The sequence below is a fragment of the Hetaerina americana genome, unplaced genomic scaffold (genome assembly GCF_022747635.1).
Source record: "Hetaerina americana unplaced genomic scaffold, ioHetAmer1.1.p SCAF_16, whole genome shotgun sequence".
NCBI classification, from domain to species: domain Eukaryota; kingdom Metazoa; phylum Arthropoda; class Insecta; order Odonata; family Calopterygidae; genus Hetaerina; species Hetaerina americana.
Genome location: NW_027286719.1, coordinates 3479228 through 3495650, shown reverse-complemented (window position 1 = coordinate 3495650; position 16423 = coordinate 3479228). Strand labels below are relative to the sequence as shown.

Genomic DNA, 16423 nt, shown 5'->3' with positions numbered 1-16423 from the left:
CAGAGTTAGGGACAAATCACTGGAATGTTATCACAAGTATGAGTATAAAAAAAATAACAAAGACCTCTAACATCCCAAAATATGATTGGAGAACCAACATCTTCAAGGAGTTCATTTACTGCATCGTGTAATATCAGGGATTGGATTTAGAAGAAAGATTAAGAGGCAAATTTACAGTTAATGCCAATAACATCATTATATAACAGTTGATCACGCATATTTTGAGTTACACATTTCTAGGATTATGGGTACACAAAAGTTGAAGACTGTATTTCTGGCTCAGATTAATGTTTCTCCCATCAGTTAACCCATTCATTCGAATGTGTGGGATGGAGCAGTCTATGAATCATTAGATTCACAGAGACTCATGTAAATGAACAGAGTTCAACTTTTTATGATGAACTTATTTTATTTTATCCATAACTGTGCATGAGCAAAATGGATGCAAAAAAAAACAAAACTGACTCCGTTCCTGGGATTCCCTGGTAGTTTGCATATCATGTTTGGAACATTGATGCTAAGACAGGTGCGACTTTGGCACAACAAACAAGCATCAAAACATATCGTTGAGTGTTAAACTGTGCCTCATGTTTAAGCGTTATGGCATGGAAGTCATAAAATCAACAGCTAATCAAGATTTGTTTTCTCTCTCCATAATATTTCCTAACATTTCCTCTTTTAAAAACCACTTAAGATAATTTCTTGCATTTTTTAAATGGTAAGTCATTAATAAATAACAAAGACCAACATTAGTGTTGCTTAGAAAATATACCTGGAAGATATAAAACATCGGATGTAAACAAAAAATTAAACCCGAAGACACTCCAGCATTTCATCCAAGATACAATGCGTCAATGTTGTGTTCCATAGTTCTTCCGTATTATGGAATGATAGTTAAAGGGGATTTTAGCATTAAAATGTTATCTCAGCATGACAGAACCAAATTGATACCTGATAACTGAATTCAGCTCAAAAGTTTTAGATTACGATCTTAGATATGTGAACTGATATATCTTCCCAAATTTGGGAAAGAAAGCTGAACCTCTTTATCCTGAAAGATAAGATACAATCTCATGTCGCGTGATTTACCAACAGCTGATGTTAGAGCTCACATAATAATAAACCTTAAGTGTGATTTCCACACATCAGGGTAGGAAGACCAATCCCTTTCACTGTGCTGCCTATGGTTTCCAAGGCAACTCTGGTACCTGAAGAAACACACAGCTTCTGCAGTGTGTGCCCAGAGCCATCCCCAGGAATCGAACCCAGGCCATCCAGTCAATAGTGCAGTGCTCAACCCACTGCACTACCACATCCCACTTGGAAGTTTTACTGTTTGCCTATTTCTAAAATAAGTGGCACAAAAACAATACCACTCGTAAACAACAAAAGAAATATTTGCTAAATATTTGTTAAATAATAAAGACCATATCACAAAATAACAATAGCTCATCATATCTTTGATGTTAGAAAATCGTCTAACTCTCCCAAAATAATTTATAGTAGAACAAAAATAAAGGTGTATTTGTACGTTATCATTAGTCATATGAAGCTGGCTGTCACTGTGCCTTTAATAATAATCTAGCACCTGATGTTTTAGAGCAACATTCACAGTCACAGTCCACTGCAACCAAAGAGCTGCACTTCCAACATGCACCTCCTTGCTCAACTCAGTAAGGAGCTTCTCCAATGGAAACATCGTCTCCAATGGAATCTTTGCTAGTAGTCAAGCAGTGCTGGTAATATTAGAGGGAAGTTTATAATTACAGGAAGTTGAACTAACCTCCTCAGACATATGTTCGGTCAAGTTCTGTACAGCTTCCTCCATCTCTCTCTTGTCTTCATACTGATCTGCCTCAGTCGCACTCGTCAGCTGAGTGATGCTATGCTCCTCAATGACACTTTCGCTCACATCTGCTTGGGTCACCAGCTGCCCCATCTCCCTTGCAGCATCACCAAATTCACAGGGAATGGACAGTCGAGACTCCATGTCATCTTCAAGATCCACTTCTGGGGCCTCACTTACAACTCCATTCTCTGTGACAGGTTTCACACCCAAGTTAACTGATTTCAGATCACTCTCTGCCTTGCTCTCAATTTGCTGTACCTCGGGTGGATTTACGGGTGCCGTAATTATCTCAGGTGAGGGTCCACTCACTGATTCCTTGCCTTCCATCAGCTTGGCTTCCTCCTCTCCGCCCTTCACCAACAGCGGACTGTCACTTTGCAAAGCAGCAATGCCCATCTCCTGGGGAAAGCAGTAAAAAGGAAATTCAAATCTTGCAACAGAATTGCACCATGATCTTCATGATGGATAACAAGTTATTGGATTAACTTTATTGACACCATTTGTATTATGAACTAGACATTTTCTTTACTGCCAATGTTCTTACTAATTGGTCACCAAAACTTCAATTTACTCCATGTCCGTGCCTACCACATGCACCACTTTTTTCTCAAAAACACAATCTTAAATTAGCCACATTTCTCAACAAAATTATTTGATTTCAATCAAACTGACACGTGGTACATTGCTCTGAGAAATTTTCTTTTGACATGATAATTGGCATTACTTTTATCTATAACAGGCAAAAAGGTAATGATATCATAGGTATGAAAATTATTAAGCCAATACACATTAATGGAATGTGTAAAATATTAAATGAATACTCTACATTATGCCCTATAAGCCACCACATAAATGTGAGGGACATAAGAATAGGTTAAAAGAAAGTATAGAGTAGTTGTCCTTGAAATGTCTAGTACAGCACAAACCAAAATTTAAGACACATATACCACAAGTACTAACTAGCCTAATGAAAATGGTCGGCATCCACAGGTAATATGAAACAGCCTAGCAATTACAGTGTGCATCTGGCAAATGGCAACAATGACTACTAGAGAGGGTTAATGTCATGGAGATGATAAGTCCTTGTAAAATTAAATACATTCCCTTGATTGTCTCATTTATTTTAATTTATGAATATTTACACCACCTATCGAAAGGAAATTCACAAAATTGGTTAGAAAGAGGTAACTTTTTACGCTGATTACGGGCCCTTTTTTCACACTGGATTTGCCTTCAATACTAGTGTTAAGACAAATGATCTACTGATTAATGGAAGCCATAGAATGTTCTACAAAAACTATCAACTGACTATTTAGATGGGTCATGAAAAACTATTAATTAACATCCTCTTCACAAGTTAAGTTTCCACAAAATAAATTCTTGCTCCTTCTCATCACTTCTGATAATATCAGTTATTTTTAAATAAAAAGTTTGTGGCTGTACTAACTTTCTCCTAATTTAAAAAGAATCATTTGTCCCTATACCTTTAACTTAAAAAAATGTGCATTTACAACAGTGCATGTGGTACAAATGATTTTGATAACATTAAAATTAGAAATAAAATGATATCTGTAATTGTTTCCCTCTTGAAACCTTTACACTAAGTACCACAGCAGCCAATGAGATATGGTACTGCTGAATCTGTGACCGAAACTTTGCAAGTGGGTTAACTTGCAAAACAGAACAATGGGTCAATGCTCGAGAAGCCAAATATTATAGTTTTTAGAAATCAGTGGCCAGCGTGTATTTAAAAATTTTGTTTTGGCCTATATAATATTTCTCTGAAAACTTACTGTTGCTACTTAAATTGTACTTTATAGCAGCAAAAACCACTTGTAAAGAAAAACATGATAGGAAATATCATAGTGGCATTTAATCTCCGCAAAAATGAACCTTCAGTAACTGAGCTCTCAAACTGGAGCAATTCAAGGCAGAAGGTATTCTCAGCCAAACAGAAAAAAAGGACTATTTTTTCTAAATATTTGGTCACCTCATTTACTTTCAATTTATCATGACCATTTAACCAAAAACACTTTCATGAATTAAACCAAGAAAAATGCTACACTTTCAAACGAAGCATTTAATCATGCATACACTCAATAGCAATAAGTATTCCACCATATAGTGTACAAACAGTGCTTTTTTGTTAAGTTAAGCAACTTATGGTACAGTGTACTGACACATTATATGATTACAAGGCAACTATGGTTACCATCCACATAAAAATTCAGGCAAAAGGCAAAAAATAGAATTACATTAGAGTATATTTAGTTTTTACTATTTACTAATAATATTATAGCATAGCCTAGAATCTCTTCAATAAATTATTCAGATGAATTCCAAGTCACCACCCATGCAATTATGGACAGCTCTGTTTCAACACACCACCACTCACAAAAAAGCACTGGAAAAAAGTTTTGTTTAACAAATAACATGCAACGACTTCAATTCATCTACCAACTGATACAATCATTGAATAGGATTAGATAGGGAAAAATTATCCATTGAAAATAATGACAGACATCATGACTATTTAATATTGCCTCATTTCCAGGGCTCCCAAGTTAATCAACACAAATCATGCACTAAGGCTATGTAAGTCATCCATTATGAAACACTTCCATTCACCAGAACATAAATTATCAAAAATAGTTATAAAAATTAAACATTGACACAAATAATTTTCAACTAGCAACAAATTAGACAATAGACCTTTTTGCAGGAATATGATTTTCATAATAATATATGACTGGGACTTAGCATCAGGAACTGTGGGCCCTTCAATGAAATCTTGATTGCAGCCCATTAGAATTGTAACCGATTGAATTGCTTTAATTTTCTCAATAATCCTTTGGGTGGTAAAAACTGAAATTTGAAAATAATACGCTAAATCATCCAAATAATTATTAATGCCAAAGTTTATCTTGATTGACCAACTTACATATAATTTTTGTTCAATGGATAACAATTACAAAAATTATTTCTAATTCTCTCATATTAGTATTTCTGAAATCCCCACAACTTAATTTATAACACTATAATTATATTGAGTCTATTTTCATGACTGCAGACAAAACGAGCACTTTGCAATTCACAATCCAAGCTTTCAATGGTTCCAACATCAAAAAATAATTTTATAAAAAAGCACTGCGTTCAATTTTGTGTTTCTATTAGTCATTGTTAAATTCAATAACATATCAATGAAAAAAATTGTCATATTACAGGGATTAATATATAACCCATACAACTAATTCAAGAAAGGGGCTTTAGTTTTCCCTTCAAAAAATGTTCTTCAGTAAATGATGAATTTTCCTTTGGTGGTACCATTTTAAGTGAATATTTATGCAAGATATTTGTAAGCTATTCATTTTTGGAAATTATGACCACATACATGCGAATAATTTACATTATTTTGTAACTATCCATTGTCAAATCAACAACATCTCTCTCTTGGACAAACTTGATTCTTGTCCCACCAAACACAAAGAATTCTGTCTTAGAACACACTTGGCTACGACATCTAATGACATAATTGTGGGGTGCATGCTTCCCTAATCAGCAGCATCATATTTTTAAGTACTCATGGCTCAACCTTAGGCAACAGATTTCATGCTTGGGCAAGATTTGAGTGTTTCTATAAATTGTCACCCATGCACTGCTGCTAGCTACTGTGAACAACTTCTTTTGGACACTTCCAATCTCCCTAATCAGAAGCAACCCTGACTTACGCCAAAGAAAAAAATATTGCCAAACTTTTTGGAGGAAAAGTTTGTGATGATTTAACATTTACGGTCAAAGTTCTACCCCAACATTTTCACTCCATTTAGTTACATAGAAAAATAAACATTTTTCCCTCCCCATTCCATTACAAGAGTTCATGATTAGAAAAAGCACCATTTATAAAAACATTTTTTTACATGGAGGATAATTGACTGTGGTCACATTTAGATACAGAGCTTCAAGACTATCGTAATATTGGAGACAAGGTGGAATTCCTGACTTAGTATTCATTAATAACAATCTCTGCAACTGGACATTCTAAGCTTTACCTAATAGGGCATCATATCTTAGCAGGAAATCCAAAGGTGGCATGGGCAAAGGATCAGGTCCCCCTATCCTTATTATAGTATAGGAAGTTCAACTGCTAACTTAGCCTATTCAAACAACCTTCAGCTGGATTAATAAGATAAGTATTAATCCCACAACATATTTAAGTGAATAGGCTTTCACCAAAATTTAATTTTGTGCATTAAGTACCAATGGTATAATGAACTACAGGAATTTCTTTCTTTGATGACCTATTTGGTCACACATGTAAACACATTGAATTTATTTTGTACATTTGACAGCATAACGCAGGGCAAAATAATGAATCATTAAGCATTAAGTGAAGAATAATTATTATTAATAACTCTTTAAATCCTGCATAAATTTCTTCTCAAAGTGCCTGGCAAACTTTGGACATCTTTGTATTTGAATATTGCATTATTATCAATGTATTTGATCTCTCCCTCCTGAAACTCAGGAAATGATTTTCCATTGGTGAATCCAAACCAGACTTTTGGGGGCCTCAACTGGAGCCCATAGTTTCCACAATAAGTATTGCAAATGTAACATAATATTTTCACATGAAATACATAATAATTTTAGTTATCATTATGAATAGTTATCACAAGTTCTCTGGGGCAGAGAAGGCCTAACCATGATAAACACATTAAAATCCACTGGATGTAATGAGCTCGATAGATTCAGTTGTTAAGCTTGAGTAAGAATTACTCAAGCATACACTCAACCATAAAACGGCCAAATTATTGTAACTTTTAAGCTGTGCCATTAAACATCATTATTGTTTGTCATAATGCCTATCCTTTCTATTATTTTAGTAGTATACTTCTAATATTATATTATTTCTATTGATAATAATATAGATTTTCCATCATTCACAGTTACATTCTACGAACTAAGGCTTCAGTGAATTGTATAACAACATCAATTACTTTGTAACAGACCAATACAGAAAGCATACGACGTATCACTAATAAAGCAAACATTATTCGCTTAAATTATAATTTTAATTAATGATGATATCATAAAAAACAAATTTCTTTGTGATTGCTATTAACCTAATACCTTAGGCAAAAATTTTCATGTTTACATCTAGTTCACCGCAAGTTGTTCATTAACTGATATCCCACCAAGAAATAGAAAGCTTGGTTGAAAGCATATGTATATTAGCACAATGAGTTTGGAGTTCAGTGTGACTTTAGCTCTTGGAGCACCTAAAATACCCAACAAACAACTACAAGTGTCAGCTCTTCAAATTGTGCAGCATTTATTTTCCTTTCACAAAAATGCACAGCATATTTTCCCTAAGGCTCTTCTGGTGGGGGGATTTGCACATTTCTTTCTAATGTTCCTCTTCCTTTCCCATCTGCATCTCCAAAGGAGAGCACAAAACAAATCATAGAGGCTTGTGACATCTGAATACACTTGAAATCATTTCAGTCGTTTTCGAAAGAGCTTAGAGAGAAGCATAGGGGCAAAGCCATGAACAGTTCTAGAAGCATACTCATCTGTGGGTGATAACATTCTTTGCCTCCTGCCACCACTATCAAAAGAGGCTACCAACCATGCCTCTACCTTCCAGCTACTCCTCTTAAGATCAGCTTCAATGGCATTGTAACCAGGACATCTCTTTCGCTTGCCTAACACAGTATGAATAACTAAGGTATTGGTGGAATAAAATTATTGCACTTATTTAGGCAGGGTCTGGCTGTAAAACCTCTTCTAATCACTTTCCTAAGGCCCCACATTTTTTTAATGCTAACTTTAGACCCAACTAAAAAAAGTTATATGTTAAGGGAGTAATGGAAATTTTTTTCCTATAAAAAATGGAGAACAGAAACAAAAAACTTTTACAGCATATACTTGGAACTTTGCAATGCCAAATTTCTTGATCACAATCTGTTTTCAAGGAAAGGTTTCACAACAAATGATATGTTTGAGAGTCATGGGATCAGAGGACTTCCAATTTCATTGTACACATTTAAATTCATCTGACATCTGATGTACGGTGACCTCTCAATTATCCACTTGGCAGATTATCCCCACTATTCTCCTCCCAGCATCACGAAATTTCAATAAAATCACAAACGTAAAGATAATCAAACGCTTTCAAACTTAAATATACTTTTTTGAAAATACAAGGTTGAAATACATCAGCTTTACTAAAACTTTTTAATTTCACAAAATCAAAAGTTGTCACTAGCCTTAAATGTTTTCATTGAAACATTTTTTTATCATCAATACTTTCCCATTATCCCATGCATTCATCATCCCTGAAAATTCCTTATTCTCCATCAAATATATAGTTTTAGTACGTGGAAAATAAACTAACTATCTACGCTGTATTACTTCAATTGGTATAACATGATGAATATGAATGCATGTCACATCTTTTTTTTTTTAATTTGCACTTTGGCAGTCATTTGTTTAACATGATTGGTTCAGCTTTCTCAGAAAGATACTTTCTGCTATTGACTTTTTGATAATTCTATGTTCTTGTAAATCTGTCGTTCCACCCACGAAAAGTGACTGACAAATGTAAAAAAATATACTTTCCATTACTAAAAAAACTCAAATTAATCACACGGAACGAAAAAGAGTTTCCGTACATATTTGTTTATATCACAACCATATTTTTTGCGTATTTTGGTTACTCATGTTTTTTAATTGTCAATGCTTCATCAAGCATCCATTAAACATGGATAATCGCGAGTTTACTTTATCTATATTTATCTACTGAAAGTCACACAATTTTATGCTTTTATTTGGGGACTGCTCTTAGCTTCAAATTACAAAATAATTTGAATCAAGTGAGACTGGAATATTGAGGTTTTACTTAAGTAGGTAAATAATGCGAGAGTTTATACAGACAGGGTGGAAAAATAACCCTAAAATCTGCTTAGTTGTTTGCAAACTTCTGCTTGGGCAATGTAAGGAAAAAGAGTAGTTGGGGCGATCATCATCTACATATATCTTCTAAATAAGTTTCCAAAATTATTTAAACTCACTACTCAATCCTTTGAACTAATGTAGTCTGTGGTAGAATTTAAATACCTTTGCCAATGAGCTTTGGCGACAGCCTGTATTTCACCTGTTGGGGACATGACAGTCTTTAAGCCAAGGTTGTCTTATATACTATCCAGTGACTGAGAGTGAGCAAGTGAAGGGCATACAAAATCCTTGGTCCATTGGCTTACATACTCGGCCAGAAATCAAGAAATCAGGGTTCAGTCCCAGTCAAGGCAAATGATTTCTACATTGTGAAATTACTGTATTTTACTCTGAGTAAAAAAAGTGAAAGTTTAAATTTTTGAAGTATTTGCCATACATGGTAAAAACTTATTGCATAATATTCACAATTTGTTCTTTTTTTAATTACACAACAAAATTGATGGAACACTTAATAGTAAAAATGACCGCAGGTGGCACTTATCAGTTTCAGGGCATTCTGGTGCTTCGGCAATTAAATTCAGACCTATATGATTGAGCAGTTGTATAAAATGGTCCCTTGTATTGAGTCAACATGCAGGAAGCTCAAAATTAAGTTGCCTCAATCTAGACCAATCATTCACAATATAATCTCTCCCACCTCCGCCTATGACACTCCATGTTTCATGAAATGGAATTAAAATGGGCACACGGGTCTAACCATTTTTTTCCTCAATTTTTCTGAAAATTATGACTACATCATTTGCTTCCCTTGCATCCCATTACCTGGATTCATACCACACATTCGTGAATAATATATATAGGAATTAATTCAAAAAAGTAAAAATAAAATTACATACACTGAACATTACCCGTACATTAGATCTACATTTCCACCCAAATTTAGTTTTTATGAGTTAAAGAAGTGAAATATGTATATCAAAACATGCTCACATGCAGTTAGTTTTGGGATTCAATAAGGCACCCAAGTTGAAAACCACTTAATTTTATCCTTTTACACTTACAGTTTCATTGAGCTTGGGTAGTTTAGAAGTATCAGTCATTTCACCAGAGAGCTCAAGGACCCTTTTCCTTCCCTGACTATTAACCAGAGCCACTGGCAATTCATCCAAGCTTTTAACTCCATCAACTGCAACTAATTCTACATTGAATTGGCTCACTTCTTGGGCATCTCCGTCAACTTCCTCCTTTGAATCGTCCGTCTTGGCTTTCAATGAGCTTGCATCCACGGGACTTGATATCCCAGGATTTCCACTGCTGCACTCACTACAGTCTTTGGCTTTGGGGCTAACTGCCAGTGTCTCCTCGGGCAATGCATTGCCCTTGGCCTCACCACTCACGTGGAGAGCCGGGGGTGACGTTGGAGGACCCGTGGCACCCTCCGGACCTCCACCCACCTGCACCTCGGGCTTCAGCTCAGGCATTGGTATTTCTCTCTCGTCACCACCACTTGGGCTCACTTTATCCACCCGCCCTTTCGATGAATGTTTCTGAGAGTACTCCTCTGGTGATGAGGCTGCCCGACTGCAACAAACATTAATTATGAGTGAGGAAATTCATGGTTTACATGAATGGAATAATTCTCAAGCAATGGGATAACAGGAGGGTGTTATTAATGTGATGGATGTCACTTGAGAGAGGCCCATTATTGACTAATTTCTACCAATGTTACACCAACTGTTGCCATTTACTTTTGTCAAATAATTTTAATTTTCCCCTAAAAACAAACTGCCGCATGAAATCAACAAATTAAAATTGCATTACTTCAAATAAGGGTAGCATAAGAACAATTCAACAATACTTCCATAAGGAAACTAAAGACTTCTGTTGCCATTTGAATTAGGATCAGGACTAACATTTGATTCATACTGATTTTCAATCCTTTTACTGCACTGTTTATAAAATAGGGTAAAATGTTTTTTCTATCCCCTGGAATACACCAATTTTCTTCAAACCTTTAGAATTGCTACATCATCACAATATAACTTTGTCATCATTAAAAACTTCCAATTTTTTACCTAAATCTCTAAGATTCATGATGGCCTCTGAAAAAGATAACGAAAGAAGATATCCTCACTTCAGTGCTTCAGGGAGATAGGAATGCCAAAAGCTGGAGAAGGTTTTGCACACATCACACCACATATTTTCAAATATATGCTGGCATTCCTTGCATTGAAGTAGGCTTAATCTTATATTCAACTAGTAATAAAAAATTTAATGCTAACATATACAGGGTGCGGCGCTTAAATCCGGACAAACACACGTTTACTCGAATGAGATTTCCTCGCCATGTTAGCAAAACCTTCCCCAGGCTTCTCCAAAGCATTATACTTAGCCACAATATTGTAAACAGTTGATCTGGGGTAGCAGAAGAATCCAACTATTTCGAAATACAACGCCCAGTGTGAACACTTTTGATTATAGTGGCTCTTCCATTGTACTCCGCACTTGTACGTAACATCTCGGCCATTTAGAGGCTATGACTGTTCATTAGATGCCTATAGTTCTTAAGAATGCCAATTGCGACCTGCAGTGGAACTACGATATGGTGGGAAATTCAAATTGAAATTTTTCCGGATTTAAGCTCTCCACCCTGGACACAACTTTGGTATCTCCTCAAAAAATAATGACAGTTCACTATATCCCTTATTTATCTACCACATTATATGAATTACACTTTTTACTTAGTTTGAGCGTGGACTCAATCACTAGATTGAAATGTAATTGGAGGGAGCAATATTTAGTTAAGACACATTGATGAAAAGAGAAAAAAGCAAGATGACTGCAACAATGTGCATTGCAAAATGTTTGAACCGAGAGGAGCTACTCAGAACGACGAGGCTGTGAGAGAAACCATGTTGATAGGCGCTGCAAGGGACACAGAGACTTAAGAGACTGTATCTCAAATAGGAGAGGTAAAGATGGCATGTGAAGAAGTAGGCATGGAAAGTAAAAACAGAAGCCAAAACGATGGTAACGGAGAAGAAGGCAGGAGGGAAGGAAAAGAAAGAATTGGTCCAAGCACATAGACAGCTGGTAAAACTAAGCAAACAGGAGTTTATCACAGGAATAGTGATTTATTCTGAGGATACATAAGAGTAAGTAGAAAGTGGCATACATCACAAAGAGAAACAAGTTAAAATTCTATAAGCCCATGGAAAAATTGAACACTTCAAACTAGTATACTTTACACTTTCAGGCTTTACTTGGTGGAATTGTTTTATGTCCATATTAAAAGAGTGTAATTTTCCACACATCAGTGGAAAATTACAAACTCTTGTAATATGGACACTCCAAACTAAACTTGTAAAGAGGACAATGAAAAAATTGTGCCCTTCATCGCTTGCATTAAACATTCCTCTTTCCATGCCCATTGCACACTAAAAGAGTAATGCGTGAGAGATCAGGCTGGGATGAGAGAGTCTTCTGTGATTCATTGACAATTTAGATACATATAGAAAAAAGATGTGTGCAGGCAAAAGAGCGAGAAAATTCTTACAGATTATCACTAGAATAGTTCCATGAAAAATTGATAAGGACTGCTGCTGTGTTAAATGAATACTTGGGAGCCATTAATCCAGGCACTCGGGAATGCCAAGTTGCTTTCAGAACATGTTTACTGACAGCTAAGGAGAACTACTGTCATTCATTTAATGATGCATGCACACTTCAAAAGTAACTGAGGCAAGAACAGAGAAATTATACTTTGATGACATCTTGATGATGATGAGGAAATATCTTTAAAAAAAAAACTGATAACCAAAAACTAATAAAACTGAGCACTACGTGAAAGAAGGATCTTAGAGAGGTGAAAGCTGTGAATTTTTTAAAAGTAGACAATTAGAGTATACACCATGGAAATAATCTAAGAACCATGGACAAGCGAAAAGGAAACAAATGCTATATTTCTCAAAGTTAAGTATTTTGTAGAGAGCTCACATATTCATTAGTATCCTCATACCTCCCACAACTTATAAATGTCCAAAAAAAACATAATTCCATGATATTTTATTTTTGCAGAAAAAATATCACAAGCATGTATATATATATTTAAGATATCACCTATGTTAGTAAGACATTAACAGGAGTGGGAAAAATAATCCAATAGCTACTTACTCTTCTGGGGTATTGTCCAGCAATTTTGCTGCATTCAGGTGAGAAGTTCCATTGGACTCTTTGCATTTAGATTGTTGCACAGGCTCTTCATATTCATTATCTGAATCCTCCTTGGCTTTACATGCTAACCTCCTTTCCCTTCGCTTTGCATGAATTCGTAGGTAGCTGGCAGGTTTTCTGACAAATCGCAAGTGCCGCTGATCACCTCCTGCCCCTTCCTGAGTATAACTTTCATCTCCAGTGGGAGATGTTGATGGTGAGCTGCATTGTTTCAATGCATGCCCTTCAACTACATCAGCATCAGCTGTAGCCATTCCATCCATGCCTGCCATTAACTTTCTGGCACAATTAAAATCATCAGCCACCTGTGGCTTAGCTTTAGGAGGAGACAGTTGCTCATGATGGCCTGAAAAGTATTTAAAAGTCACATAAAATTTAAAATGCTTAGAAAAGAGAATATTGCGCTCTTTTGTATCAACAAATTTTGTCCCATAACGCCCCTTGGATGAACATCATACCATGAATTGGAAGCATTGAAAATTCTCATTTTAATCATCTAAACATGGACCCAGAGCAGAAATTACACCAGAAAATGTTAAAACAAAAATAAATCTGATAAGGACTACAAAGAAGTCTCTAAAACCAGCAGAAACTTCAGACAGAAATTACTTATAATTTAAAATTCGAAACTTGTGACTATATACAGCATGCAAGTACAATGAAATACAGTAAACCCTAGCTAAACTGGACTATTAGAGACCAGGGGCAATTCAGATCAAGCAAAATCTAGCCGACCCCAGAGATATGGCTTATGTAAACCTATGGAGTATATTGTCTTTTTATTCTTGCGTACTCTTGATCATCAGTGACTTGAAAGAACTTTATATGATGCATTAGAGAGAATTAGTTTAAAAACATCACTTTAAATATGAAATAAATATCCTATTTAAATGATATATATTGCAGATTTTCTCCAAAATTTAAGTTGGTAATAACTGTGTTGGTTAATAATAACAATGTTGTAACTTTTAGCAACATAATTGTAATTTTAGCAATGGCAAAATTATCTATTTTAACAATTACAATGTGCCATTTGTTTTGTCTATTTTCATTTATTAAGCTAATTAATCTTTCAAGTTTTTATTTAATTAAATGAAAGCTTGAGCTATAGAAAAATTGTGCAAGTTTTAGGTTGTCACTGCTTGCTGCTATGATGCTATGCATGGTCATTGCTGCTCTCCATCATAGTTAAAAAGTTATCAGCTTCAGCAAAAATATATATACACATTCCATTCTGAGTCACATCAAATATGCGTGTCACGTCTACGAAACATGTAAGAAGTCAGATGAAAATATGTATTATTTGTTTAATTTAACAATACGTTATCAGAATTTAAGTAACTAAGTGACACATTGATGCAATATTGAAATATCACAATTATTTCTAACCAACATCCAAGGACGCTAGCAAGTAAAATCTATTTTTTGGCAGAGTACAGCAGGGCTGCCTGCTGCAACCCATTAACAAGCAACCTGCACCACTGACTCATGGAATCTGTTTGGATTATGCACGACCCGGGATCGGCAAAGGATTACGACACAAGCAAAGGAATGCAGACTTGTATACAGATTTCATAAAGAGCACTGAAGGCTCAGAAGTATCAATTGGTAGGCCAAAACAAAGGCATAACAAGGAAAGAGATCGTAAAACGAAAAATACTTCAAAATAACAATAATACAGGAAGGCATTGAAAGAGAAAATACTGAAAGTAGAGGAAGCAATGGGCCAGGGCTAACAAAGCAGAGTACTTAGAATTGTCAACAACAAAGTGATACTCGTAAAAAACCAGGGGAACAAGGAAAATATATTGCCCTAGCACACTGACTCCAAAAGCAGAGGAAGTATTGGCTATAGAATGAATACGTGGGGACAAGATTATTTAAGTTTCTCAGTCTATGTATGAAGCCAAAAGTTTATCGCTCTATATTGAACCATTTTTTCTGCTTCCAACTGCTCCTATACATGCCGATCAATCTATTCAACACAATTCATTTATGTTTTTCATAAATTAGCTAAAAAAATTGTTCAATTTTTGAAAATGAATGTCACCTCCACTGGGTCCATAATTCACTGAAAATAAAAAATGGGAATTCTAAGGGAAATAAATCTAAAATTGATTTGCACCTGGGATATGAGGGATGACATTATTTTTGAAGGCCCATTATGCATGGCAACAATACCTGACTTGAAACTGGAGGAGTGCTTCTTTTGACGCATGGTGCACAGTTTTGATGAGTTCTCACCCTCCCTCCCCTTTTGCATACTCTTTGAGGGATTGCTGTCAGAGTTCCTCGTGCGAAGCCTCATTTTCCTCTTTTCCTTCGCATCTGCCGCTGAGGGTGGAGAAGCAGTGGTCGAGGAAGAAACATTAGTCGAGGCTTCACTTGCACTGCCACCTTCAAACCTCCTCTTCCCTAGCCTCTCACGAAATTTCTCTCTTCTAGACTCAGCTGCTGAGCTGGCAGTACTATCTCCGTGGGCATTTAATGATGAACCAACATTGATGGCCGATTTTCTGCTGGGTCTTCCAACTTTTCCAGGCTGACATTTTACTTTCCGCACTGTAAAAAACACAAATAGGTCAGTGAAAATCATCTTTGCATACAAATTAAACATATTCCTGACAAATGGAACAAGGACCTCTTGATTTGTGATATCATCTGTTATTATCATGCTGCTAACAATATTTTTGCAATCCATCTGTGATGAGGTCCCTCTTATTCAACAATTTACCACAGATAATTACAATTAATATTGTGTTTTAAACAATCCAAAATAATCAGCAGTCACTTTGACTGGTGAGGATAGAGCTCACCCAATACCAAGCTCAATGGCACGAGAAATTCACACATCAGGGTACGAGGTCCAGTTCCTATCCCTGCGCCGTGCCGCCTATGGTTTCCCAGGATGATATGGTACCAGAAAAATCACATTGCTCGGGTGAAGCAAAGGGTGCCCAGGAGTCAAACCTGGGCCCTCTGGTCAGCGGTCCTAAGCTCTACCCACAGGACTACCACATCCCCTTTTCTAACAATGTTTATCAAATACACCTTTATGAAACTTACCCAGTTATGCACACGCATGGTCCAAAACTGTTCATGGTTAATGAGAAGCCATGCGTTCACATTTTATTAAATACACTTATAAAGACAAGGTATAAAAATAATACTCCTCATTATCTCATAGTTACTAAAGTCTTCTTATGATGTGAAGAAATCCCAAGTAGAAGCTGTTATGGGTATTCTAACGAATGAGAATTGGGCATTCATAACAGCACCTAACTCTGTTACTTTTGACTTATCTCTAAATTCAAAAATAAAAGATGAAATCAATAATCTGTAAAATTCTATTCACAATTTGGCTAAGTAATGTTAAAAACTTTA

At 35.7% G+C, this 16423-nt stretch overlaps 1 protein-coding gene across 3 annotated transcripts in view; it reads right to left on the bottom strand.

Moving 5' to 3' along the window:
- Positions 1 to 16423, bottom strand: part of LOC139686984 (histone acetyltransferase KAT6A-like) — a 161454-nt gene that overhangs the window by 31114 nt on the left and 113917 nt on the right. For all 3 annotated transcript variants that reach the window (XM_071584035.1, XM_071584036.1, XM_071584037.1), the window contains 4 exons: positions 15221 to 15601; positions 12980 to 13385; positions 9868 to 10387; positions 1784 to 2248 (listed from right to left, as the gene is read on the bottom strand). In XM_071584035.1, the coding sequence (XP_071440136.1) occupies positions 1784 to 2248; positions 9868 to 10387; positions 12980 to 13385; positions 15221 to 15601 (1772 nt within the window). The remainder of the gene's footprint in view (positions 1 to 1783; positions 2249 to 9867; positions 10388 to 12979; positions 13386 to 15220; positions 15602 to 16423) is intronic.